This window comes from Melampsora larici-populina (assembly GCF_000204055.1).
Source record: "Melampsora larici-populina 98AG31 unplaced genomic scaffold MELLAscaffold_36, whole genome shotgun sequence".
Taxonomy (NCBI): Eukaryota; Fungi; Basidiomycota; class Pucciniomycetes; order Pucciniales; family Melampsoraceae; genus Melampsora; species Melampsora laricis-populina.
The window spans coordinates 309,967-335,376 of NW_006768800.1; the positions used below are offsets into that span (position 1 = coordinate 309,967).

At 42.5% G+C, this 25,410-nt stretch overlaps 4 protein-coding genes across 4 annotated transcripts; 2 read left to right on the top strand and 2 right to left on the bottom strand.

Moving 5' to 3' along the window:
• Positions 1-3,108: 3,108 nt before the first annotated feature.
• MELLADRAFT_109378 (uncharacterized protein) lies at positions 3,109-3,511 on the bottom strand (the record flags this gene model as incomplete). Its single annotated transcript, XM_007413432.1, has 2 exons — positions 3,109-3,117; positions 3,155-3,511. 2 exons carry the CDS (start codon positions 3,509-3,511, stop codon positions 3,109-3,111), a joined length of 366 nt encoding a protein of 121 aa, XP_007413494.1.
• A 9,722-nt stretch (positions 3,512-13,233) lies between these two features.
• On the top strand, positions 13,234-15,646 carry MELLADRAFT_90252 (family 5 glycoside hydrolase; the record flags this gene model as incomplete). Its single annotated transcript, XM_007413319.1, has 11 exons — positions 13,234-13,724; positions 13,809-13,890; positions 13,962-14,139; positions 14,277-14,348; positions 14,432-14,541; positions 14,609-14,676; positions 14,744-14,810; positions 14,882-15,020; positions 15,129-15,390; positions 15,487-15,530; positions 15,594-15,646. 11 exons carry the CDS (start codon positions 13,234-13,236, stop codon positions 15,644-15,646), a joined length of 1,566 nt encoding a protein of 521 aa, XP_007413381.1.
• A 1,321-nt stretch (positions 15,647-16,967) lies between these two features.
• MELLADRAFT_23711 (uncharacterized protein) lies at positions 16,968-18,987 on the bottom strand (the record flags this gene model as incomplete). The annotated part of the gene is made up of 6 exons (XM_007413431.1): positions 16,968-17,259; positions 17,342-17,547; positions 17,632-17,798; positions 17,925-18,550; positions 18,610-18,677; positions 18,754-18,987. Coding segments are annotated over 6 exons (1,593 nt in total), but the record flags the coding sequence as incomplete, so codon positions are not given.
• Positions 18,988-21,934: 2,947 nt separating this feature from the next.
• MELLADRAFT_90254 (uncharacterized protein) lies at positions 21,935-22,486 on the top strand (the record flags this gene model as incomplete). Its single annotated transcript, XM_007413320.1, has 1 exon — positions 21,935-22,486. The coding sequence occupies one exon, from the start codon at positions 21,935-21,937 to the stop codon at positions 22,484-22,486; it is 552 nt and encodes a 183-aa protein (XP_007413382.1).
• Positions 22,487-25,410: the final 2,924 nt, after the last annotated feature.

Sequence of the window (25,410 nt, forward strand, 5' to 3'; positions counted from 1 at the left end):
TTGTACTTAGGTTGGACCGCAGGGAACAAGATGCATATTTTTATTTATTTGTTGCCCTTCTCCTGGCCTCTCAATATTTGTGTGTATCAATAATTTAATTTTCTGCCCAGAAAACATTATATTTCTTGTAGTGTGATGTGTATGATGTCATGAAGATGAAGTGTAGACCGGTATCTTGGGCCAAAGTAGCAAATGTGTCACATTTGTGTCACAGTGCTATGAGAAAGTGTGGCACACGTGTGTGCCATGTGTGGTATGTGTGAGCAGTGATCCTTGTGTCCCTTTGGGGTTTATGACATTTTTATGTGGCACAGTTGGGTGGAAACACAACAATAGGCCTCTTGGTATGTGTAGTTCCAGTGTGCGTTTAAGTTCTGAGCCTTGTTCAGCAAGGAGGATTGAACTTGTACCGCTGCGAGGGTGGCTTCAGATGCATCTGAGACATCTCAAATGCATCTGCCGCTTGTATACGGAGCCGCTCCGAGGATACGGTACATGTTTTCCTTGGTACGGGTCCAAAGTACCGAGGTTTACGAGGTGATTGACCTTGTGATAATGTAATTGTCTTGTTCAGTCGATCTCTAGTAACTTTCATTCCTAACATATATTTATAATCTACATCTTCATCCATTTGAAATCTTTCAGTTATTGCTTTCTTGAATCTTCCAAAGTCATCAGTTGTGATCGTCATGTCATCTACGTGTACGTGAACATAGCACTTCCATTTCGGATCTGTTGAGATGAATAAACTTGGATCTGACGTCGATGGCATGAGAGAAATAGTTTTAAAAAATGCTTTGAGGCAATCATACCACACCTTTGGTGCTTGTTTCAAACCGTATAATGCTTGATTCAATTTCAACACAGACGACATAGTAGCACCTGCGATTTCCAAACCTTTTGGAATTCTGATAAAAATAACTTCTTCCGGTGAACCATTTAAAAACGCTGCAACTGCATCCATCTGATGTACTTCAAGATCGTGAACAGCTTCCATTGTGTTTAGAGTTCTCAGTGTTGCCAATCTTCCAGTCGGTGCGAAAGTCTCATTATAATCTTCTCCGTACTCTTGAGAAAAACCTTGAGCACACAATCTAGCTTTAAACTTAATCAATTCACCGTCTCCTCCCATCTTTCTCTTGAACACCCAAGTCGTACCAATTGCATTTTTACCCTTTGGCAACTCACATAGATCCCAAACATGTCTCCTGTCCATGTTCGCTAACTCATTGTCTATAGCTTTTCGCCAATCAAAAGAGTTGTTGGATTTTAAAGCTTGTAAGTACGTTTTAGGATCCATTTCAACTTGCGCAACACCAGCTGTTACTTGAGGAAACAGTTGATGAGCTGTCAGATATCGACTTGCTTTTGCCAATTGCCTCTGATGACACCTTTTCAATCGTCTTGCTTCATGAGATCGATGCCTTTTTGCATCCGGCGGTAAAATATTGGCCGTGTCGATTTCACTTGAGATGTCATTCGGAGCTGGTAGAGATGCTAGCTGCCATTCCCAAGTTTGTTTCTCAGGGACGATTGGTGGAACAATTTCGGGATTTGGCAAGTCAGGAACAGGATGCTCAATCTGCATTGGTACGCCTTGAAAAAGTACGACTTGATCTTCTACAGTCAATGGAATTGTTGGTTGTTCTTCAATAGGAGAGTCGACTGATGTAGATAATTCATCCACAGGTTGTGCAGGCGTATCTGACGTTGATGATGGTAAATGAGGTGTTGGTTGAATCACGGCATCTTCAATCATAGGCGAAGAAATAACATCCTTGAAACTCTCAACAAAATTCAAGCTGTGAGAAGAATTTTGGATGCCAGGGAAGAGATTGATGTCAAAGGTTACATCATGAGAAAAGACCATTTTTCCTGAATCAAGTCTAATGCGATAGTTCTTTACACCTAACTGGTATCCCAAAAGAATACCTTTGACACAAGTGTTGTCAAATTTCTTTCGAAACTGTTTCGGTACCAAAACATACGCACAACATCCGAACGGTTTTAACCTGGATACATCAAACTTCCTACTAAACCAGAGTTCATATGGCGTTTGATCCTCTATCTTTTCCATTGGTGTTATGTTTTCAAGAAAAACCGCCGTAGAGACAGCTTCTCCCCAGAAAGAGTGAGGTAAATGTGACTGTTGAAGGAGATTTCGAGCTTTTTCTGTAGTGGTACGATTTCCATGTTCAGATACGGAGTTTTGTTGTGGAGTATATGGAGCAGATAGATATGATGTTGTTCCATTTTCTTCCAATAACTTATGAAACTCAGAAGACATATACTCACCACCTTGATCATTCACCAAACTTACAATCTTACGATTATTCAGGTTCTCAACTTCATTTTTAAATTTGATAAAACACTCAAAAGTTTCAGATTTTGATTTCATGATGTAAACATATTTGTAATTTGTGAAAGAATCCGTAAGCTTGAAATAGTAAAGGCCACCACCTTCAGATACAACTGAGATTCTACCACTAAGATCACTATGCACAACTTCTAAGGGAAAGGTGGTTTTTGGGAGTTTGCCAGAGTAAGGAAGACGATGGCCTTTAGACAACATACATTCTTCACAAATCCAATTGTCCGGCATTTGCACTCCATACATGACTTTCAATCGTTGAGGATTGGTATGGCCTGATCCCCTGTGTAATACGGTATAGTCACACAAAGTTGTTTTGTTGCAGGTAGAAGAAATTGACGTGCCTAAAGTCGCATCTAGTTCAATAACTCTATTTCTGATTTGACCTCGAAAACCGGTTTGACCATCCTTCATCATCATAATTAAACCTTTGTCGTGAGAGAATTGATAACCATCACTTAAAATACAACCCATGCTAAGCAATGGACTACCAAGCTTAGGAACATGAAAGGCTACAAGTGTAACTTGTTCTCCAAAGGAATTGCAAATGATGTCGCCTTTTCCGGCGATATGAATGACTCCTCCGTCAGCAAGAGAAACATCAGATCGAGTTTCAACGTAGTTCGTGAAGAGAGAGCGGTCAGACACCATGTGGCCAGAGCAAGCACTGTCGAGTAGGATGTTGCTTCCGTTCTTTCTGTAGTGACACGATAAGGCTGATGTTTTGATCATGTCGTCTAAATGCGCTATTTGTAAAACAGCAGTCGTAGCACGAGTGCAGACAGGGAGATTGGCTGGTCGTAAATGTGGAAAGGCAATCCAACATTTATCGTGAACATAACCAGTCACGGCAGGGTTGTGACGTCCATTTGAGCAAGTGGGATATGGATAACGTCTGCCAGATTGACGTGGAGGTGGACGACTGGTGGCCAGAGCAACTGAGTCGTTGTCGTTTCGATGACGTTCGTTGTATTCAACCAGGTGAGCCTCTAGTGTATCCAAGACAACCTTTGTCTTCAAAGGTCGTTTGGTTTCTAAGATAGCCAGAGTCGTTTCCATTGAGTTAGGTAATTTGGCCACGATGGTCTCCGAAATGCATTCGTGAATCTCATCGGTGAAATTAATACCAACAGCATGCATGATCGTTAGATTTGATCTCACATCTTTAATGTATTGAGAGAGAGACTGATAGACGATACGATTGAATGCAGAGTATGCTCTGCCTTTACTGCTGGAAGTTGTTGATTGGAATTTTTCTTTCATCAGGTTCCAGATGTCTAAAGGTTTGTTGATGAATCCTTCAGATTCTACCATGATACGGTATTGTTGACTCATATGAGCAACGCTCGGACCTCATTGTAGCGTGATGGATTACGGTGATATCTCCAAAACGTTACGGTTGACCGTTATCAAGAGCTACCGTTTCGTACCGTTTTGAGGATATCACCGTAGTCAAAAACCGAATTCGTCACGGTGGAACCGTAACGTACCGTACCACAATGATGTTTTTTAGTTAAGATTTTGGTCCATTGCGGTAGATTTTTATGACTACAAAAAAAACAACTCGCGAGAGACTGCATATTACCAAAAGACATGAATGATTTAACCATTGCAATTATATTAACAAAAGACATGAAAAAATAACGAATCGACTTGAAAAAAATGAACAAAAAAGAAACAAGAATGTTGATCCAGATGATGTGTTGAATTCTAATGAACTGGTTTTTCATTCTGCCTAGAATTAGAACTCAGAAAGAGTTCATGGCTTGTCCCAGAAAGTGTTGGCCTTCTGAATCTCACCATTTTTGCAGGAACGTTCTGACGGGAGGTTCTACTACAATCTGGTTGTGGTGATTGTAGTTTAGCCTAAATGGACAAAACGATTCAGTGATCAGTTAAAAGATTCACAAGTTTTCAAGTCTCACACGGACTTTTTTGTCAGCTTTTTGTGGATGAAAATTAGATCCATCCAAGTCTTGTGACTGTCTTCTTCTTTGATATCGATTAGATCTTTTCTGAGAAGTACAATCAGCTTGAGGTATTGTAGATGTTGTTTCAAGTGTAGTGGTACATTGAGTTTGGGAAAGTTCAGGGTTGATTTCAGAAGTTTGAGATCAATGTTGATTAATTTTCTTCTTGGGTGTTTCTGGTTTTGAATTCGATTGAGTTAATCCCCATCATCTGGTCAATTGTAAAAACCTTAAGGAATCACTGATTCTTCATCTGATCCAATTACAGAAGTCAATAATGGAGGAAGTTGACAATTTGTTTGATTACGACCAGGGCGAGGTCCATCTTCATTACCTTGAGGATGTGACAGATTCCCAACGTTGCTTGTCCATTTTCATCTAAATGCCTTCTTCAGATATATTCATGAGGAACGGAAGATAGACGACAATGAGAAAGACTAGATGAAGTAATTATGTAGTGGATTGTTATTCAGGGAAATAGCCCGAATTGCGACATTGAGGAGGTCTCTTGCGTCAAGAAAAGTGACAGAAAAATAACCGCAGTCAACCGTAATCATGACGGGTTTCATTACGGTAACCGTTGCCAGATTTTGGCGTAATTGTAATCAGTACCGTCACCACTTTTTCCTATCACACATAACGGTACGGCGGTACCGTAATGCCAAAAGAGCCACTATGGTACGGTGCGGGCCGTGCCAAACCGTACCGTTGACCGTAGCCATCACGCTGAGGTCCGAGCGTTGATATGAGAGTACATAATACCCGCTGCTTTTTGTTGACGAATTACATAGGCCTCGTAGAGGACTTTTCGTTCATGCGTTACGGGTCGTTCTAGTGGTTCGGTGACTGGAGTTGCGTTAGAGTCGATGAATTCGTCTAGGGTGGCAGACATGAGTGCTCCAGTGATATCTCCTTTCCATTCTGGATAGTTGTCTTCGTCAAGCTTGACGATACGAAGTCTTGTTTTGGAAGATGACATGATGACAAATAAGATTGAGATGAAAAGTAAGACGATGAGTGAATTGTGTGTGTGATGAAAGAACATGGGTCGATCAAAAAGTGTGTGATAGCAAAAAAAAATTTTGTGTGGTGTGACGAGATGATGTGATTGTGATGTTTGTACAGCTAGTGAGCTGGGCTCATAACCAATTACGGTAAGACACCTGTGATTAAGAACAGGTTATCAGCTTTATGAGTAAAGCCAACATACTGATTGAGAGATTAAACAATACCTGTGATTAAGAACAGGTTATCAGCTTTATGAGTAAAGCCAACACACTGATCGAGAGATTAAACAATCTGAGGGAACAAAGATTGTAAAAGAAAAATAAGTTTGAGTTCGATTACTATCTAACTAAAACATCTACTAAACAACTAAGACTTACACCTGTGATTAAGAACAGGTTATCAGCTTTATGAGTAAAGCCAACACACTGATCGAGAGATTAAACAATCTGAGGGAACGAAGATTGTAAAAGAAAAATAAGTTTGAGTTCGATAAAGAGAAAAAGGTTTACAAGATAATAATATGAACCTTATATAAGAACTCAAACTATGACATCATTACCGTTAAATGAGGTAAGCAAAAGAGAAACACTAAGCGCATAACATAACAACGCGTCACTAACTTAATTAGTCGTGCCAGAGGGTTAAGGCAAGAACTACTAAACCTTTTGGCAGCCTTCAACCCTTACCAATACCACAAGGACCGTGGGTAGATATCTGCTACAACTCGATCACTGACCTTCCAGAGTCAAAAGGACACGATAGCATACTCACTGTAGTAGATAGATTCAGCAAGATGGCACATTTTATACCATGCAGGAAAGATATGAAGTCGGAACAGCTGGCAAGGCTAATGGTAGACAATGTATGGAAGCTCCATGGAACTCCTCAAACCATCACGTCAGATAGAGGTAATGTATTTATATCAAAGATGACAAAGGAAATGAATCAGGTTTTAGGCATCAAGACTCAATCTTCAACCGTGTATCACCCTCAAACCGACGGACAGTCTGAAATAACAAACAAATCAGTAGAACAATATATCAGACACTTCACCTCGTACAAGTAAGATGATTGGAAAGACCTTCTAGCTTTAGCTGAGTTCTCTTACAATAATAACCTTCATGTATCTATAGGAATGTCTCCTTTTAAAGCGAATTATGGATTTGATGTCAGCTTCACAGGCACTCCAAGTACAGAACAACAATTACCAGCGGTTCAAGAAAGTTTAATCCAAATCAAAGAAGTACAAGATGAGTTGAAGAATGCGATGAATGAAGCTCAAATGGCAATGAAAGAACAGTACAATAAGAAAGTGATACACACCCTGGACTGGGAAAGTGGAACACAAGTATGGCTCAACAGTAGACATGTCTCCACAACTCAACCAACCGCTAATTTTTCCCATAGATGGCTTGGCCCATATAAAATAATAGAGCGGATATCTACTAACGCTTACAAATTATTACTGCCTCAAGAAATGAAAAACATTCATCCAGTCTTTCACGTCAACCTTCTTAGATTATTCGAACCCAGCAAGATAGAAGGCCAATCCAATGTGCCTTCTCCGCCAGTCAATATTCAAGGTCAAGAAGAATATGAAGTTGAAGAAATTCTGAACAAAAGAAAGTTGAGAGGTAAAATTCAATATTTAATAAGTTGGAAAGGATACGGACCTGATCAAGACTCGTGGGAGCCAGAAGAAAACCTGGACAATGCTCAAGAATTAGTAAATCAATTTAACTTAAAATATCCTTCAGCTGAAAAGAAATATTATAGGACTAGGAGAAAGTGAGAGAGGGGGAAGCTTTTTTCCCAATGGGTTTTTAATGCTAACCTGTGGAAAGATGCCTGACCTGTCAAGAGGAGGTTGAGGCATAAAGGGGGAATGGTGTTATGAGCCTAATAGCGGGTGATGCTTATACTGTAGCTCACCCAACTCATATCTATTAGACTCGAAAGCCCACTTGTACTTTTTGCTTCTTCACGTTGCAATCCTGTTATTAAGCAGCTCATCCCTTTGCTCTTATCCACTAAGCTTGGTCCTGACAGCATCCATGTTGGAAAAAATCAGAAGTATCTGGACAGGGATCTTTCTTGCAATACACTGTCACTGGCCATGATAGAAATGCTGAATCCTGACTTCCAAATCCTACTTTTTGATCATTTTGATTTTGGACAGACATTGTACCAAGCCATTCAACCCAAAACAACTTTCAATCAAGATTTCAAGGTATATCAACTGAAAAATTCACACAAGGGATATGGCAAAACATATGGTTCATCCACTGTAAACATCATTCAACTTCCCCAATTTGGCAGAGGAAAATGATTAATAGTACAGTTTTTCATAAAAGAATCTAATACTGCACACCTGGGCCATTTCACCCACACTACATATGTGCAGCAAGCTAAGTCAATAGTTGTCTATCATGTACATACAGGTCTGCTCAGTTTTTTGCCCATCAGAATAAATAAATCACATGTTATACCACATCACTGTAAACATCATTCAACTTCCCCAATTTGGCAGAGGAAAATGATTAATAGTACAGTTTTTCATAAAAGAATCTAATACTGCACACCTGGGCCATTTCACCCACACTACATATGTGCAGCAAGCTAAGTCAATAGTTGTCTATCATGTACATACAGGTCTGCTCAGTTTTTTGCCCATCAGAATAAATAAATCACATGTTATACCACATGTAACTTTTTCGACTTTGAATTTTTTTTCCCAAAAATTCACTACATATAATTCTGTAGCTGCTCAGGCAATATTGTTGAAGCTATGTCTTAGTAACAGAAAGTGTGTTACATGCAGTTGAGTTGATGAGATTACACCAAAACATTGAGTCAGTGTATGTAGTCAATCTTTTGGAAGCTTTTTTCAATCTGAAAGAAGTTACAGCATGTATTACATATGAATAACTTGTCCTGATGAGCAGATAACTGAGCAGAACTGTATGTACATGATAACCACATATTCACTGAGCCTGCTACACATATGTAGTGTGGGTGTTATGGCTCAGGTGTGGAGTGATAGACCATTTTATGACAAATCATACTCCCAATCATTTTTCCCTGCCCACTTGGGGAACCCGAATAATGTCTGCAGTGATCACATCAATCACAACCTTTGAGCTCAAAAACATCCTACTTCATTGTCTGCAGCAATGAAGAGGGCAAAGACATGGGTGAACACAACCAGCTCACTAGCTACCTGTGTGGTTTTGGTAGAATGAAAGATGTTGCTTATGATATAAATGACCCAAAATCCGTGCTTGACTGGTGAGTGGTATAAATTAGCCTGCCTATCCTCTTGTTTTCCCCTGTCTGAGGGTGGTTTCTTTGCACATCAAAGACATTGTAATTAGGACTATGTGATTGGTGCAATGGCAGGAATACTTATCATGCCATCCTCATCTTGAAAACTGGAGGGGATTTTTGGCACTGCCACAGATGTTTGTGTTTCAAGTCAAGGAAGATGATTGGTTATTGCAATCAAAAGACAGGTGGTATGTTACCAGCTTTGGCTGGCAGAGGGGGTATCTGTAGGCAAAGACTTCATAAAATTTATAGAGGCTTTTAATGTTACTGAGTACAATGAGTTTGTTGGAGACTACAATATATCTAAAGCTCACAGGTAAATTTCACTGTGAACATCATTCAACTTCCCCAAGTTGGAAGAGGAAAATGATCAATAGTACAGTTTGTCATAAAAGGATCCAATACTGCCCACCTGAGTCATAAAACCCACACTACATATGTGTAGCAAGCCAAGTCAATAATGGTCTATCATGTACATACAGGTCTGCTCAGCTTTTTGCCCATCAGAATAGATCAATCAGATGTTATACCATATGTAACTTTTTGACTTCGAAAAAATTGTCCCAAAAAATCACTACATATAATTCTGTAGCTGCTCAGGCAATATTGTTGAAGGTATTTCTTAGTAACAGAAAGGCTGTTACATGCAGTTGAGTTGATGACATTACACCAAAATGTTGAGCCAGTGTATGTAGTCAATCTTTTGGATGCTTTTGTCAATCTGAAAAAAGTTACAGCATGTATTACATATGAATAACTTATCCTGATGAGCAGATAACTGAGCAGAACTGTGTGTACATGATAACTACCTAATCACTGAGCCTGCTACATATATGTAGTGTGGGTGTCATGGCCTAGGTGTGCAGTGATAGATCATTTTATGACAAATCATACTCCCAATCATTTTTTCCTGCCCACTTGGGGAAGTTGAATAATGTTTGCAGTGTTTGGTCAAACTCATTGTTCTCTTGTATCATTTGTGCCCATCCTTTTTTTCCCTTACTATTTATGTTTCTATCAATTGTTATTGTTTTTTCTCTATAATCACTTCTCACTTGTTTGTCTTTAAGAACTTTGATATAATTCTTGTCATTGATATTTGGTCTGTTGTTTCTCTTTTTTTTCTATCCCCATTTCCCTCTGTGCTGGTTTGTCTTCTGGCACTTGTTGGATATCATTCTTGTGAATGCTTGGCCTGTTTATACCATTCTCTTCTTCTTCCACTTTTAATATGAATCTGAAAAATGTCTGGCATTTTTCCTTTGGCAATGTGTTGCAAAGAAAAACAAATCTTGCAAGATGCCCCATTCTTAGATTGAGGATTTTGATGAAGTGGTAAACCAGTGCATTCTGTTGGCAGCACAACAGCTTTGCATATCTTCTGTTGTGCTCATATTTACTGGCCCAAATTCCTGCAGAGCACAGCGGGTCCAACATTCATCAATATTTACAAAAGACAGAATAGCAAGAAGTGGGCAGATGCAATGTGATTTGCACATTGAATTGTTTTTGTGCAACACATTTAACCAACATCATTTGAGATAAATTTCATAATGTTATAATATTCTCAATGTATTACATGTATCCGCTCTATCTCAATGAAAAAGAGGGAACACAACTAGTGATTTTTTGAACCAGGGTGCCATAGTATAACATATGATAGTGCTCCAATGGCCCAAGGAAGGGATTGCATCAGGCCTAATTGTCTGTGTCAATACAGTTCCCATTCTGTTGCATGCATCACAGGTAGCCCAACACTGGTACAGCCTCCAAATCTTGGTTTTCTGCTGTAAGCAACGGAGGTTTCATGCTTTTTATAAGAAGAGAACTGACAAAACATATGCCTTGAATTTCAAAATCTGGAGTGTTCTGGCAATACCTTGCAACTTGCTGATCAATCTATTGATATATGGCTTTGGTCAGGGATGAAGGAAGAATTGGAGAATTGCCTTGGACATTTGATATGAAGGTATCCAAGTCCACCCTGGATTTGAAAAGTAAATGCATCCCTGTTGGCAGTGAAATATTCTCATCTTGGGTTTCAATCTTATTTCAAAAAGTGTGTTCTGATTCCTAATCAAAGGAGTTCTTTTAAAGCAGATGAACCAATGACTGTGATTCAAGCTATGCAGTGTTGTCTCCTAGCCTGGTAATGCAACAGGTATGTTAATTATGCTGCCTTTTCTAGTCAGATCTAGGATATTGTTGTAATGCTCATATTGGAAAATCTTGAAGCTGTTACCCTCCCTTTTGCGGGGAAACCTAGAAGCCTTGGGGCCTGTTCGGCTGGGTTCCAAATATCATATTTGGCCAAATACTCCACCAAAGCCAAATACGATATTTGGGTCAAAAACGTATTTGGCTTTTGCCAAAAACACCGGCGTTCGGAAACTGTATTTGATCCATACCCAAATACGGTATTTGATCAAAAAATCTTCACTTTTGAAAAACAGCCTCAGGGCTGTTTTTGAGACCAAAAAGAGTTTTTGGGCTCATTTGCCCCTCCATTTCGATTTTTTGTTGACCGATTTGGTCGACTGTTTGGTAAACAAAAAAGCCAAATTTCGAGTTTTTCAATCTGCCCCTTGAAAAAGGGGCAGATGGAAAAATCGTTTTTGTGTAACGATTTTTTCAAAATCCAGCCGAACGGGCCCTTGTCTTTGATTTCATTTCCAAAATTTTTGTCAAGTTTTTGTGGTTGTTGATCAAGATACATGATGTCATAAGCTCACACATCTTCACTTACATACCAATAATGAAAAGGGGTGCCTTAGAAGACATGGATATAAACTGGATCCTTCCATCTGATCTTCTGATAACCAATAGAGTTTTCACAATTTATCTAAGTAGCCTCTCAAAGTGAACTCGATGAAATGGGGTGAGAATGGGAGTAATTAATTGCAATTCCCCTTGCAATGTAGATCCTTTGGCCTACCAATGTGCTATTTCCCACATGCACTCCAAGTCCCATGATGTGCTTGTAACAAAAGAAAGGGGGTATTTTGTCTTTTGTATTCCTCCTAACCTCGTGATCACATCAGTACATCATTTGTGGTCCTTTCATGTATGTACTATTTTGGAATTTGGGTTCAAGGACTTCTCAGCGTGCCATGAACGCAAAGCCTCCATTCATCATGTGCAACTGGTGAAATGTGCCGCCTGACAACACTTGAAAGGAATTTGCTTGGGGAATTTTTAGTAAAGTTGATGGAATGGCCGAATGTAGTACGAGTTTTGCGTATCAACCTTGTGCTTCGCTTTCGAAAAAATTGAAGGCAGTGAGAATCTAAATGGATCGGCCAGCACCGCGTCCTCGCCTATATTTGAACTCGCCGTCTACAGAATAATCGTCTCTTCCGCCCCGGTAGATTGATCGAATTCATTCTTTTACATATGTGGAATGATCTTTGTTTCACTTGATTTTCTGATGCTTTCACATCCAGCCAGTTACTTTTATCGCTTCGGTTCTCGGGCTTGGATTGTAGTGTCCTTATTTCACAAGTATCAAAAGCCTCACGCTTTGATACCATTCGTTTTACGGACGATCTCATGATTAGAGTTCTTCTCGTGTGTAGAGGATTGGGGAGCACACTTGATTTTTCAGTGTTTACTGCTCTCCATCAAAAATCGCATTGAACCCTTCTGTCGATGGTTCCCATTGGCTGTAGTCGTTTAAGTCTGGTGCATGGGCAGACAGGCAAATTGGGGCCAGGGATTGGTGGGTGGCTGGAAGGACGAAGGGAGTTATGACAAGCGAAAGCTAGAAATTCCAACTGTCTTCTATTCAGACCCGGAGGTTATTGACTGGAATCATGCCATACCATGCCATAATAAGCGGGGTGTCTGCAGCTAGACCTGCCTCACCAAATTACAATGGTCTCCTTTTGATTGGTGCAGTGAGGCTGAAAGCGCGCCCCAGGATCTCACCTCCCAGAGTATACACCTGTTCGGTGGGGATTCACGAGCCGGCGAGTTCAAAATTTTCACAACGAGGATCGCTATGTCGATCATAGTCAACATAGTCCATCTTCATGACGTGCCTTTCTGCAAACATGCGGAAGATTAGATACAAAGTACACGGACGGGTAAAACTGTCCTCCAAGATCCACCACTGCCAACTTTTGACCGACAGGCTGATTAGGAGCGGGCAGATGATTGTGTTTATCAGCCACTCTCTTTTCAATGCGACCAGTCATAAGGCATCGTGTAAGGCAAGGAACCCCCAAATGAATACCTCCTGTTTACCTCAACCTGACTCCGTGGTACAATCTTTCTTCTTCTATCACTCTCACTTGACATCGATTATCCCCTGTGCCTACTCGCCTTTTTCTTGAGAGAGGATTTCTGTCAAAGGACAACCAACACTCACCTTGAGCACTATAGTCTCAAAGCTATCTCGAGCGCGTGTGACACAAGGCCACAACAGCCACGAGTCTATTCAGTTCAACACTTAGCGCGCTCGAATAAACTTTACCTTCTTGATTATTTCTGTTTTTCATCAACATCCATTGTATTTCAATATCTCGTTTGCATTTCGTTCTCTCGCCAAAAAGCGACATGGCAAGAAAGGCCAGCTACACCACGTTGGCTCTTTTCATAGTCACATTCAATATTACTTCCTTGAAGAAAGTCAGGAGTGATTCAAATCATGTCAAATTCGATGCTCTGGATCCGCTATTACACCCTCCGATGCCGTCTCCGTCTCCAACCACCCCGTGGGCTGTGTCAGAAATCGCAGCTACACCTCTTCCGCGGTATTCATCAAGTCAATCCGAGGATGATGATCTTGATCCAGTATGGCAACCACTCCCAACATCAGCTCCATCCCTTCTTCAACACGAACAATGCAATGCTCAGGAGAAATCTAAGAAGGGTGGCAAAAAGGGCAAACCCCAGAAGAAGAAATGTGTCGGTAGGTACCATCATTCCTTGGCCACAACGGTCAGCGGAGCGGCAGGAACGCTTGGAACTCCCAAATCGTTTATCAAGCGACATGGTACAATTTTGAAAGCGGGGCCACAATTTTATAGACCAGTGGGACCTAATATGTAAGATTCTTATATTTTCTTATAAGTTTTGAGTGCTATGGATGGATATTAAATAAATGCATATGTTATCTCTACCCATTCAAGATATTGGCTTGGTCTGGATGAAAATGATGGTAGAAAAGTATCATATCCTTCGAAGAAAAGAATTCGAGAGGCTTTTGCTATCGTAAGATATTACCGAACAATCTCAGTTGAGTTATGACTTAAACCGTTATCCCATTTATTCTCTTTTTCTAGGCTGCTGCAATGGGAGCAAACACAGTTAGATCTATCACGCTGGGAGTCAGTACTGGTAACCCACTCAGTATTTGGCCATCGAAGGGGGAGACCAATGAAGATGCTTTTGATCCAATCGATTATGCCATCGGGACTGCCAGGCATTACGGTATAAGGCATGAAGCACTCCCCGATCATCGTAAACAAGGGATCTTCTAACCAAGGGTGATTTTTGTTGTCGACTCTTGATAATAGGCTCGTGATACCTTTGACGGATAATTACAAGTATGTTCATTCGTCTAATTTTCATCGAATGGTACCTTGCTGAGACTACAGTCCACACCTCTGAGAAACTGACTTCACCTCTTCACCTTATCTATCACGCGTATCTTAGATTCTATCACGGAGGTAAGCTATTCTCAAATCATTTGGTCCGTAAGAAACTGATCTCTGAGTGGTGGAAAGTTAACGCGCCTTTTCGATTGAACCAGGTAAATACGATTTCTTGGAATGGGAGGGCATCAACTCGGCAGATCGTGACGCCGAACAGCATTTCTACACCAACAGAAAAGTTATAGATAGTTTCAAAGCATATATCAAGGTCTGTGTTAACCTTGAAGGATGCTGGTTTATATTGTACATCTTGACTCACTTTTGAATCAGTACAGGTGATCTTGAACCACGTGAATCAGTACACTGGAATCGCATTGAAAGATGATCCCACAATCATGGCGTGGTGAGTGTTCCTCCCCTCCCCACCCATCTTCATGTTTTACTGCTCCTCAATCATAACTTGGCTCCAGGGAAACAGGAAACGAGCTTGGGGCATTCAACTTGAAAGAAGGTGCTGCACCTGGTGACTGGACCACTGTATGTTTTTGAGCACCATACTATTTTCTCAAGGTAATCGCTGATTGCGGAAGTGATTCCATTTATTTTAGGAAATTGCAAATCACATCAAACGCATCGACACCAAACATCTAGTTGTTGATGGCTCAGATGGAATTCGAGACACCGACGGCGACGAAATAGATGGGTTATCTATTGACCCCATAGATATCGTCACAGATCACATGTATCGTGAGTGAAAACCCCCATCTTGAATTTCCAGTCGATGTCAAGTGAACGACTTTCTGATTTACTTTTTTGTATCTTGATAAGCTCTTAAAAATTACACGTTCTGGCAAGATCATACGCTTTCAATGTCGTCCGATAAAGTTCTGGTGATCGGTGAGTATGATTGGACAGGCTCCAATGGTGGAATGCCTTTGAGTACATTCTACAATCAACTCAGGAAGGCCCACAATGTTGGTGATTTCGCCTGGAATGTGATGTCTCATGACGACCAGTGTTGTCGTTTCATCGCGCATGATGATGGCTATAGTATCTATTATCCCAATGGTAATGCTAATCTTCTTCAAAGAAGACTTTTGAGGCTTGTTCAGCATTGGTGGCAGTTGAGTATTTCCCAATAAATTCTCATGGCCTGGCTTGCTGATTGTTCTGTCGAGCAAAGACTGATATCATTGATGTGCTTAAAAAATAGTATGACGGGGAGAGAATCTCCACATGTTCTTCCTGCCGTTGCTTGTGAGTCACGAAATATCTTTTCTTGGAGTATTGGACTTGAAATTGACGACTTCTCTCTCACAGGTCCACAGCCAGAATGGTACTCTGACTCAGATGATGACGAGACCGATTCATGATTTAATACTGATCATCATCAAAAATTGACATTGTCTTTCTCTTTCAATCTTCTTATCAATCTCATAAACACCCTTCAGCAATCATGTTTTCAATTTTTTCTTCAACCTGTTGATTAATAAATGTCCATCTATACAAATCTGTTTCCTGATCAATTGCCTTTGTTCGACTGTCTTCTGAAAAATATCGAGTTTCCATATCCTACTAGATTATCAATAAGTCTTCCCTTACCAAGAAAATGGAACCAAAGGCGATGGCAGGTCTATAAAATGTGTTCAGAACTAATAGTGATGTCTGACCAATGTTTTGGATCACTAATTCAAATCATTACATAGATAAAAGGTGAGTTCCAGTGAGGTTCTAGCAAGATGAAGGGGATTTTTCTGCCGTGGTCCATTTTTGCCATTGTCTTCAAGTATGATCGTTACGAATGTGATTCTTCTCCAGTTGGTACATCGATGTAAGAAATGGGTGTATTGTATGCCTACCCTAATCCGAGAACCAGGAAAAGGCAACTCCACGCTTACATGTGAAATTCGAACCACACTTACATTCACCAATCATTAATCTTTACCTTGATTCAAGCGCCAATAACAAGATAGGAAAGTTGATTCTTTGATTTGCAACTATTCCAGACCTTTTGCATATTTGTCAGACTTACTCAAATTGCGTGACCAAATCGGAGCCTTTTTCATGTGATCCACTGACAACGCATGCTGATTGCTTTTCATTTGCACTGTACGGTACATTCCAAAATTCTAAACAAATATATAACAGTCCAACTCAATGATTAAATGAAATAATAAACACGCAGGCCCATTAATGAATTGTTTCTTCCACACTGTATGGTAAAGCTAAAATATTCAAATCAATATGCACTGTCCCAAAACGAAAATCAAACTCAAGATAACAAATGGTAAAAAAGAGAGAAGATATCCAAGACCCAATGCATGAATGAGAGTGACAGAAAAAAAATGATGACAAAGTTTGAATACCAATAGACAAAAACATGTAAATACTATAAATACTAGAAAGATGAATCAAAAATCCATCGATAAACCCGAAAAATATTCCCAACGGTGTGCTCAGCTGAGCGATTTGATCAAATTTTAGCACGTGAAACCCTTGAGGACTTGGCGTCTGTTCTGCTCATGCTATCAAAGAACGAAAGAGGTTTTCCTTTCCGCTTTGGATTGAATGTCCTATATAAAGAAATTTCCACAGCATCAGCGTCAGCAAATATAAAGCCCGCAAATGAATCTTGAACCACACGTACATGTACTCTTCAACGATTTCTTCAGGTAGACGAGGAAGATTCTCGATTCCTATCAAGAGTGTTGCCATCATCCCCATTGTCATATGTAAAGCAATATGACAATGCATCAAGAAAGCTCCAACTGTTTCAGCTTTCATTCTTAGTAGAAACCATCCTGAGACGGTTCCTGCTGGTATAAATGAGGCTGGCTTGATCCAGGTGGAACCTTTACCGGAAAACAACACTTGTGTGTCTCTCCGGTAGGGCTTTCCTTTTCGTTTGTTGATAGCGCGCTTCAGACTTGAATCAGTAAATTTACCGGTTCCGCTCGCGATATAATACGGGCTTTGACCATGGAAACTAAAAACGAGAGCGTTTTCAGAAAAGATGAGGACATTTTGAGGGACTTCGCATTGTCTAGACACAGAAGAGTCACGCTTACTGCCAGGGATGCGACTCGGTCTGTCCTGCGTACGAAGCAGAATTCAAGATGACCAATTCGATTACCTCATTGAGCTTGACTGGGAACGTGGAGGATTTTGAATCAAACCCATGATTAAGTTTGGCAGTTTCGTAATCCGGATGAAGTGGACTTTCTTTCAAGTATGCAGCCACCAAGTATGGAATCAGCTGATGAGATCCCGAATACTAGAGTAAAGGAAGGAGATAAGAATCAGATCAGATGTTGCAGTTAAGAGACCAAACTTCGATATCTGAAAGGGAAAGGCTAACGGCCATTCCATTGACTAGCCACTCAATTCCACCTTCCGAAGTTTTCATTTGCTGACTACCAACAACGATTCGACGGGTGACCTCGGAAGCAGATGGTGCGACATCATCTTTGGAGAGCGGCGAAAAATCATCGAGGATCCAGTCGACCTTCTCGTCTGGAAGTGGAGCTTGAAGGTTAAGCTCATTGGGTGGGGGTGTGCAGAATAGGCTAGAGTCGGGTGTTATGTCCGCTTTGGACTCAGGTTTTGTTCCTTTGAATCGTGTATTTTTGGAAACGTCGGTGATCGAAAGACTGGAATCAGACGGTGATGCGGTTGTGCGAGATGGATCAGTCTGGTATCTCAAGAGAAACGCTCCTCGATCTCGCTCCGGGCGCCATCTAGTTTCCATTCTTCCCCAAAACTCGTTTCCCTGATTTGGAGCTGCCTGTAATTCGGAGAGTGACTTGGTCTTCAAGAGAAATGAGTAGCGTTGCCCAGAATGGATCTCAAGGTGATCTGAATCTAACTTCTGAACATAGTATCCATCCACCTCAATAAATGACAGGTTACTGTGACCTTGGATGGCGATAGAGAGAAATGATAGGGTAGTGATGCCGATCGCACGAATACGGTATGTCTTGGAAGGCTCGACGTCAATCACATGATGGTGGCAGCCAGTTTCACATTGGGTGACAGTACCGTTGGGAGTGCATTCACCAAGCGCATTTCCATTGAGTAGAAGACTATTGGGTTTAGTTAATGCTTTGAAGGGTCTGCTAATTAACTTGGAGCTGATGTCAAGGTCGCCGACATGAAAATAGTCGGCGAAAAGTAATGTGATTTCGGCATCATACTGGTAAGGCGGCGGTTTTTTGTCTTCGATGATCAGCGCGCCGTAGGCTGTGATGATGTCAAGATCGACATGACCATGATACATACTAATATATCGAGAAATCAGTCACCATCCGCCATCAGGAGACTATTGTAAGACACTCACTAAGTTCCAGCGGTATCGTCGGGAAGGTCGAACTCATAATCAAAGAAACTACCAGGTGGGATTGGGTACTGCAAGTTTCAAAGAGACTAGTCGGTCAAACCCGTTTGTTTGCTAGAGAGATAATCCTATATAGTCTCCTCGTACCTGTGATACTTCCGTTCCATCTGCAAAGGGTGAACCAAACTGTGAGATTCCGTGCCAGTGTATCGTAGTGTTTTCCTTTTCGAGATCATTGTATACTCTAATCCAGAGCTTTTGTCCCGCTTGGAAACGAAGTTCGGGCCCAGGAGAGGTCCCGTTGATCACGACGGAGTCACGCAGGGTACAGTCAGATGCAATTCTTGCCCTTGAGACTCTCAGAGTAGTAGACGGTGACCATTCTCTGGTTGTTTTCGCACAGCCAATTTGTTTCAGAGAAGTGGTAAGGGTGAAAGCGAAAAAAATCAAAGTATATGAAAGAATCAACTTGAGCCGGCCGGCCTCATTGCCCGAAAGTGGTCGACATTGATTTAAGGATTGGCAAAAACGAGTCGAGTCCATATGGATGAATGATCTTGCTCCAGAGATCTAAGGGGTTGGGCGAGTATCGACGACCAGAAAGTGTTGGTCAGTGATAGGGGCGCAGTCGAAGAAGATCCCCTTGTGAAAATGAAAAGATTAGAAAGGCTTGCGGGAAGCGATTATAAGGTGAGTCCTGCTTCACAAGACAATCAAATAAAAAAAGGGAAGAAAGAAAAGGTATGTCGTAAGGGTTTTCTGTGCTTCTAACGGGGAGCGATCATGATAGGAAGGATTCGTGAGGCCAGCCGCCTGCTGTAGTAAAACAAACTTCGTAGGTCCAGCTCTCCCAAGAGAAGTAAGAAGCCAGCTCCCCATGGAGACTTGATGATGCAACAGTCGTTAAGCAAGAAAGAACAACGGCCACATAGGATCGGAAAGTCAAAACGGCATGCAATCCACATCACCATTACGGTCACCTAGAATTGTAGGTTCCGGACGTTGTGGAGTGTTGGTGTTGTCAAGGAAATCAATATGATAGTAGTGATACAAAGCAGAAAGAAAGTTCTTTAGAGTCCGTTCGCTTGCCTCCGACCTCGCAGGTTGACCCAGCCAAAATCTCAGGCGTACGCTTCGAGGCAGTTTGAAGCGTACGCTTGAAGTTCTGCTGTTCGGTACAGAAGCCGCGGTCGACCTTTGAGGCGTCTACGGCCCCCGGATAGCTCCTACCAAAGGTACCGACCAAAAAGGTATCTTTTTGGTTTGGAAATTTCTTGATGTTAGGGACAAAAAAGGTATTTTTTGACCCCGTTGGAATTGATCATAGCGACCTCAGAGGAATTAATCCAAGATTTCATAGCTTTTCCTAGGCTAGTTTTACAGGTTGGGGACTTGCAAGGAATTTTTTGGCATTTTTTCGTGATTTTTTCGAAAATGTTACCGACAAAAGAGGTATTCTTGGCCCCCCAAACCTTTAAATTCTGTTATGGTATTATGTTAGTCATGGGGTCAAGTACATCACGTAAGCTTACAGGTTCAGCAAGAAGAGGTTGTAGTGTCGAATATTGGTCAAGAACTCTTTGGTGAAGATGAAGGTAGAGAACTTATGGATGTGGTAGTGTAGTTTCAAGGGGTCTATATATTTCAATTGATTGGTTGATGAGGCTTTCTCCCAATCCGTAGTTATTCCTATTTTGTTACTTGTGTGTGTGTGTGATTTCCTCTTTGGGAAAGGTTGTCGAAAATTTTTGTCACGATGTTTTTCTTTTATACCCTGCCTCTCTCGAGCTCTGGTTTCCTCCCCCATCGTGTGGAAACTGAAGCTCAAGAGTAAGTGCATATTTTTCTCTTTCTACTCTTTGTGTTCTATCATCATCTGGACTAGGCTCACATCTCTCGACAGACTTCCTACCACTCTGTCCTACATTCCTGCTATTCGCAGGTAAGGCGTCGACTCTTCCGCCCATTTCACTTTATACCTTTACGAGTTCTATCTAAACTCGTAATACCTGTTCTGTCCAGGTGATTAGTAGTTTCATTTGATCTCTTTCAATTTTTTATCTAGCTTTTGTTTGTGTGTTTGAAATAATCATCGTGTGGAAACTGAAGCTCAAGAACTTCCTACCACTCTGTCCTACATTCCTGCTATTCGCAGGTAAGGCGTCGACTCTTCCGCCCATTTCACTTTATACCTTTACGAGTTCTATCTAAACTCGTAATACCTGTTCTGTCCAGGTATCATCATATCTCTGCGTCGACATTCAGTCCGCAAGAACTCATTTCAAATTCAGGTACAGTTGTTATCACCTAGTCCCAACCACAATATTATCCGTGGCAGCCCCGGAACCGGCCCCGGTCCGAAATGTTGAGGGGTTGTGAATAGCTACACCACGGGGGGATTTCGGAGCCCCACTTGGCCCTACATTGGTCGGGTGGGCCTATGGCCTAACCACCGCCCTTAGACCGAGCCTCGCTGGTGAGCCACCTTGCCCGGGGCCGTCCGGACGCAAATAAATTCCCTGGTGCACACGTGGCCCGCAAATAGTCTACACGTGGCCTCCAGGCCGCCACTTGCTGTCATTCAACGGCCGACTGAATAGCTGGCCTGGTGTCCACTGCCGCACGGCCTCAGCCCCATCATGTGTGGTCAAATGCCAGATGACGCGCTGCCAACACAGCAAGCCAAGACGCCATTCGTGCTTTCCCAATTAGACTCCGCTGTCAACCGGCTTTCCCGATTATACTCCGCTGTCACTAACCACGCCTGCAGCTTTGGCATCCCCGATCTCATCGCGCATGTGACATCCATGATGATGACGGTCTTGACAGACCTTTGCAACCTTCCATGGCCATCCACGGTGACAACGCATCTCTCAACAGGCACTCCTTGTCGACCATACTCTTTTGCATTATTTTTGCATCATACGGATTGATCCCCTTGTCCTTCCCTTTTTAGCACAGGAACTACCCACAAGAACTACCTTCACACGAGTTCAGAAATTCTGTTAATCAATCCGTCATCATCAGCAATCCGGAGCAATCAGGATATTAAGCCACTTACCCCCAATCCTCTCCTCGTCCTCGTTCGTGACGTTTGTGTCTAGCGTCACTCCATTGCCCACAGTCTGTTCCTTAGCTCACTCATCTTCGCCGCACAGAGCCAAACCTTTACCATTTCCTCGCCTCACCTTGATCTGCAAAGATTAAGAAAGATTAAGGAAAATGGAGCATTACCCAGACCGATGTGAGATTTTTATGGCCTGTGCTATGTCTTGTATGGCTTGAAATTTGATTGACTCACCTGGGGTTATTCACGGTAGATTTTGAAATGATCTCAACGGTACCTTCTGATCCACAATGGAAATGTCTGGTATGCCAACGCCAGATGCGCTCGTATGGACCACACTCTCAAACCGAAACTCACCTCGCAGCAGTTGCACGATACGAGGCTCGTATCACAGCAGAAAATGTGATGCTCCCCGGTCTCAACGACCCACAAAATGGCAATCCTGCCGCCCCACTACCACAGGACGACATATTCAACGACAATGACGAGCTTGCCCCCCCAGACGACCTTCCCTTTGCCCGGCCCCCCTCGCCTTTTTCGTACCTCCAGGCTCTTCAGATGGCAGAGGAAAACAAAACCAGCGAAACAGATGACTCCGATCTTGAAATCAACATTCACAAGCTTGCTGAAGCTATGGCTGCTATGAATGAAGGGTTTGATTCCGACGACGATGAGGCAGACGAAGTCGCTCTTGAGCATGAGATGCATACACCTCAGGTTCAGGATGCCCATGAATGGTACCCATTTAAGAAGAAAGAGGTCAGATCTATCTCCAATGTTATCCAACTACTTTTATTCTCGAATCATTACTGAGAAAGATATCTCCTTTTCTACAGCATATCGTGGCTTTATTGATAATTGGTTCGACCCGAAGCATCCTGTCTCGCTCCCAATACCACCGTATCCGATTGATTTTGCGTATATGCAATGTTATACTGCCAGAGTGGGGTGCTTTACGCGCGTTGAGCAAGCGACTCAAGGCAAAATTTGGCCTGCAGGTCTCTGAACGGACAAGCCCTCATGGGAACCCATTGTTTGGCTTAAAAGTCGAAACAATCGTTAGAAATGTAGGTCTCGTATGAATTATGAGTGGGTTGTTTGTAAGTGAGCCACGATGATTCACCTCTTTCTTCCGTTGTTTGCTAGGAACTCGCGAACCCCCTTGTGAGCCCCCACCTGGTCTGCATCCCGGAGCTGCCCACAAACGAGCCGATTAACCGGTTATCACAATGCCAGAAATGGCGTGAATCTTTCAGTAAGGACCTACGTGTACAAATGGTCGAATCTCGCGGAAAGCACTGGTTCATATACGAACCAGTCCAAAACATTTCGCACCAAGTATTAGTGCCGGTATTTTTCTACCAGGCTGCGGGGCAAAAGATGTCAAAATGTCTACGCGCGAGTCTTCAAGAGGATCCACAAAACGCAGCAGGAATTCTAATCGTCATACCCGCAGAGCAATGTTTCGACTCAAGCGAAATGGACACTGTAAATGTCAAGAACTTCTGGAAGTCCTTGACAGACATTAGATTGCCCGACAGCACCTCCCTCAGTACTCGCAGTGGCAATTATATATATCGTGGGTCCCTGAATATCTCATATATGAACACTGTAACCGACTGCTGTCCCATTTCCGACATCAGAGGAGTCGCCAAACGGTTTAATCAGCGTTCCAGCCATCAATCCGTGGCGCCATCGGGCCAATGGGAAAGTGATCAAGCACATTCCTATTTCCTTGTATTCTGACGATACATCTGGTAACGTTTCCAAGAAGTGGAACCATCACATGAGCGTATTTTTCACTCTGTCTGGCCTACCCCCAAGATGACAAATCAGGAATACAATATACACTTCCTAGCGACGTCTAACTGTGCCTCTGCTCTTGAATTATTTGACGAGGTCGTCGATGACATCAAGTACGTTGAGTGGTCTTCACATTCAGAACTGCATGTTTCCTTTCCCACTCCTGAACTAACACCCTGACTGCACCAGTGACCACAGTGGCAACGGCTTTGTTGCTTACGATTACGTCAGTGGAACGGAAGTGCTCGCTATGGTGGTCGCCTTATTCCACCTGGGCGATTCCCCAATGCACGCGGAAATCAGCAATACCACGAACCCCGCTAATACTTTGACACCATGTCGAATGTGTGACTTACAAGTCGGCCAGATGAGTGACAAAAAGACCGAACAGTACGTTGCGGACTTTATTGGGGTGGACTTAGATGGCGAACAGGTATGTTAGCACCCCGCTTTCTTTCTGACCAGGTGGAGTTGGTGGCCTTTGATGTTAATGCCCAAGCTCTTCCATATGTCATCATTGCAGTTTTCTTTGCCCAAACGTGACTGGGACGTCACCCGCGCGAGGGCTGCCGACATCTGCGCCTTGTCACAGCGACCTCATAGCAAAACGGCCGTCGAGACCCAGCAACGGAAATACGGGTTCCGAGATTCAATGTTGGAGTTCTTTCTCAAAAAGGTCAATCAAGCGTACGATTCAACGGATCCAGCTAGTGCGGTGCGGGAGCTATGCGAACATTTGAACGAGCAACTTGGCGCACATTTATTTAACCCCATGTTAAGGCTGAGAGGTGTGTAACCGGGTCATTATTCAGACATAAATGAAAGCACTTTTAACAGTGTTGGGTTTGGCAGGATTCAACGGACATCTGGACACCCCAGTTGAAACCCTCCACGTTGTCCTACTGGGAATCGCAAAATACCTTTTCAGAGACACGATGAAGTCTCTTGGAATTATGAAGCCCGGAAGCCCACGTTACCGTGACATTTCTGCGCGTTGGAGAGCGGTCAACACCAAAGGCTTAAACATCCCGCCAATTCAGCCTAACACCCTCATACAGTTCTATCAGAGTCTTGTTGGGAAAGACTTTAAGACGGTTCTTCAGACAGTCCCCTTCGTGCTGTTTGACCTCATCCCCAACAACAAACGGCACCTATGGACAACATTATGTCTTCTTGGATCATACATCTTTCAGAACAAAATCACCCACTTGGAAAGTTATCTGCGCGAAATGGAGTCTGCCATTTTGACGTTTTACAACCAGCTCGTGAAAAACTCGGCTCAGTGGGTAAACAAGCCGAAGTTCCACATGCTCACTCACCTGAAAGATTTGATTGAACGTTTTGGCCCTGCAAACTTGTTTATGACCCAAAAACTCGAATGCTACAATGGGGTCTTGCGCGCGGCCTCAGTTCATTCAAACTGCATGAGCCCTGGGCGCGACATCGCAAACACTTTCAACAATTTCCAAATGATGCGCGGTCTTTTATCGGGGAACAGTTTCTTTGATAAGGAACTACAAGCGCATTGTTCGGCAGGAGTCAAAGTGCGAGGACTGCTTAAGAAGATACCTGAATTGTCTCAGGCTTTGGGCCTGGACCCCAAAGCAAACCAAGTCGCTGTTCTAGCTACCGGCCGTAGGCGATTCTTTCTCAGTTCTTTCGGGCGAGTCGGTCCTGACTTGCTTTTGGTGGTTCTTTGCATTCAGCACGCGTAAAGGAATCAAGTGAACTTCCGGCGTACCTTGCCCGCGAAGCGCCCAATTCGTTGTGGGTTGAACACCTGAGTGTCACTTTGCCCAACCAACAAAAAGTGGAAAAGGACGACTTTGTAAAGGTCAGGCCTACCTTCACAAATCAGGAGGACTTTTTGATTTTGACTCTCCACATTTTCGCAGCTCAAGCAAGGTATTCAACTCGTTCAAGTGATTGGCATT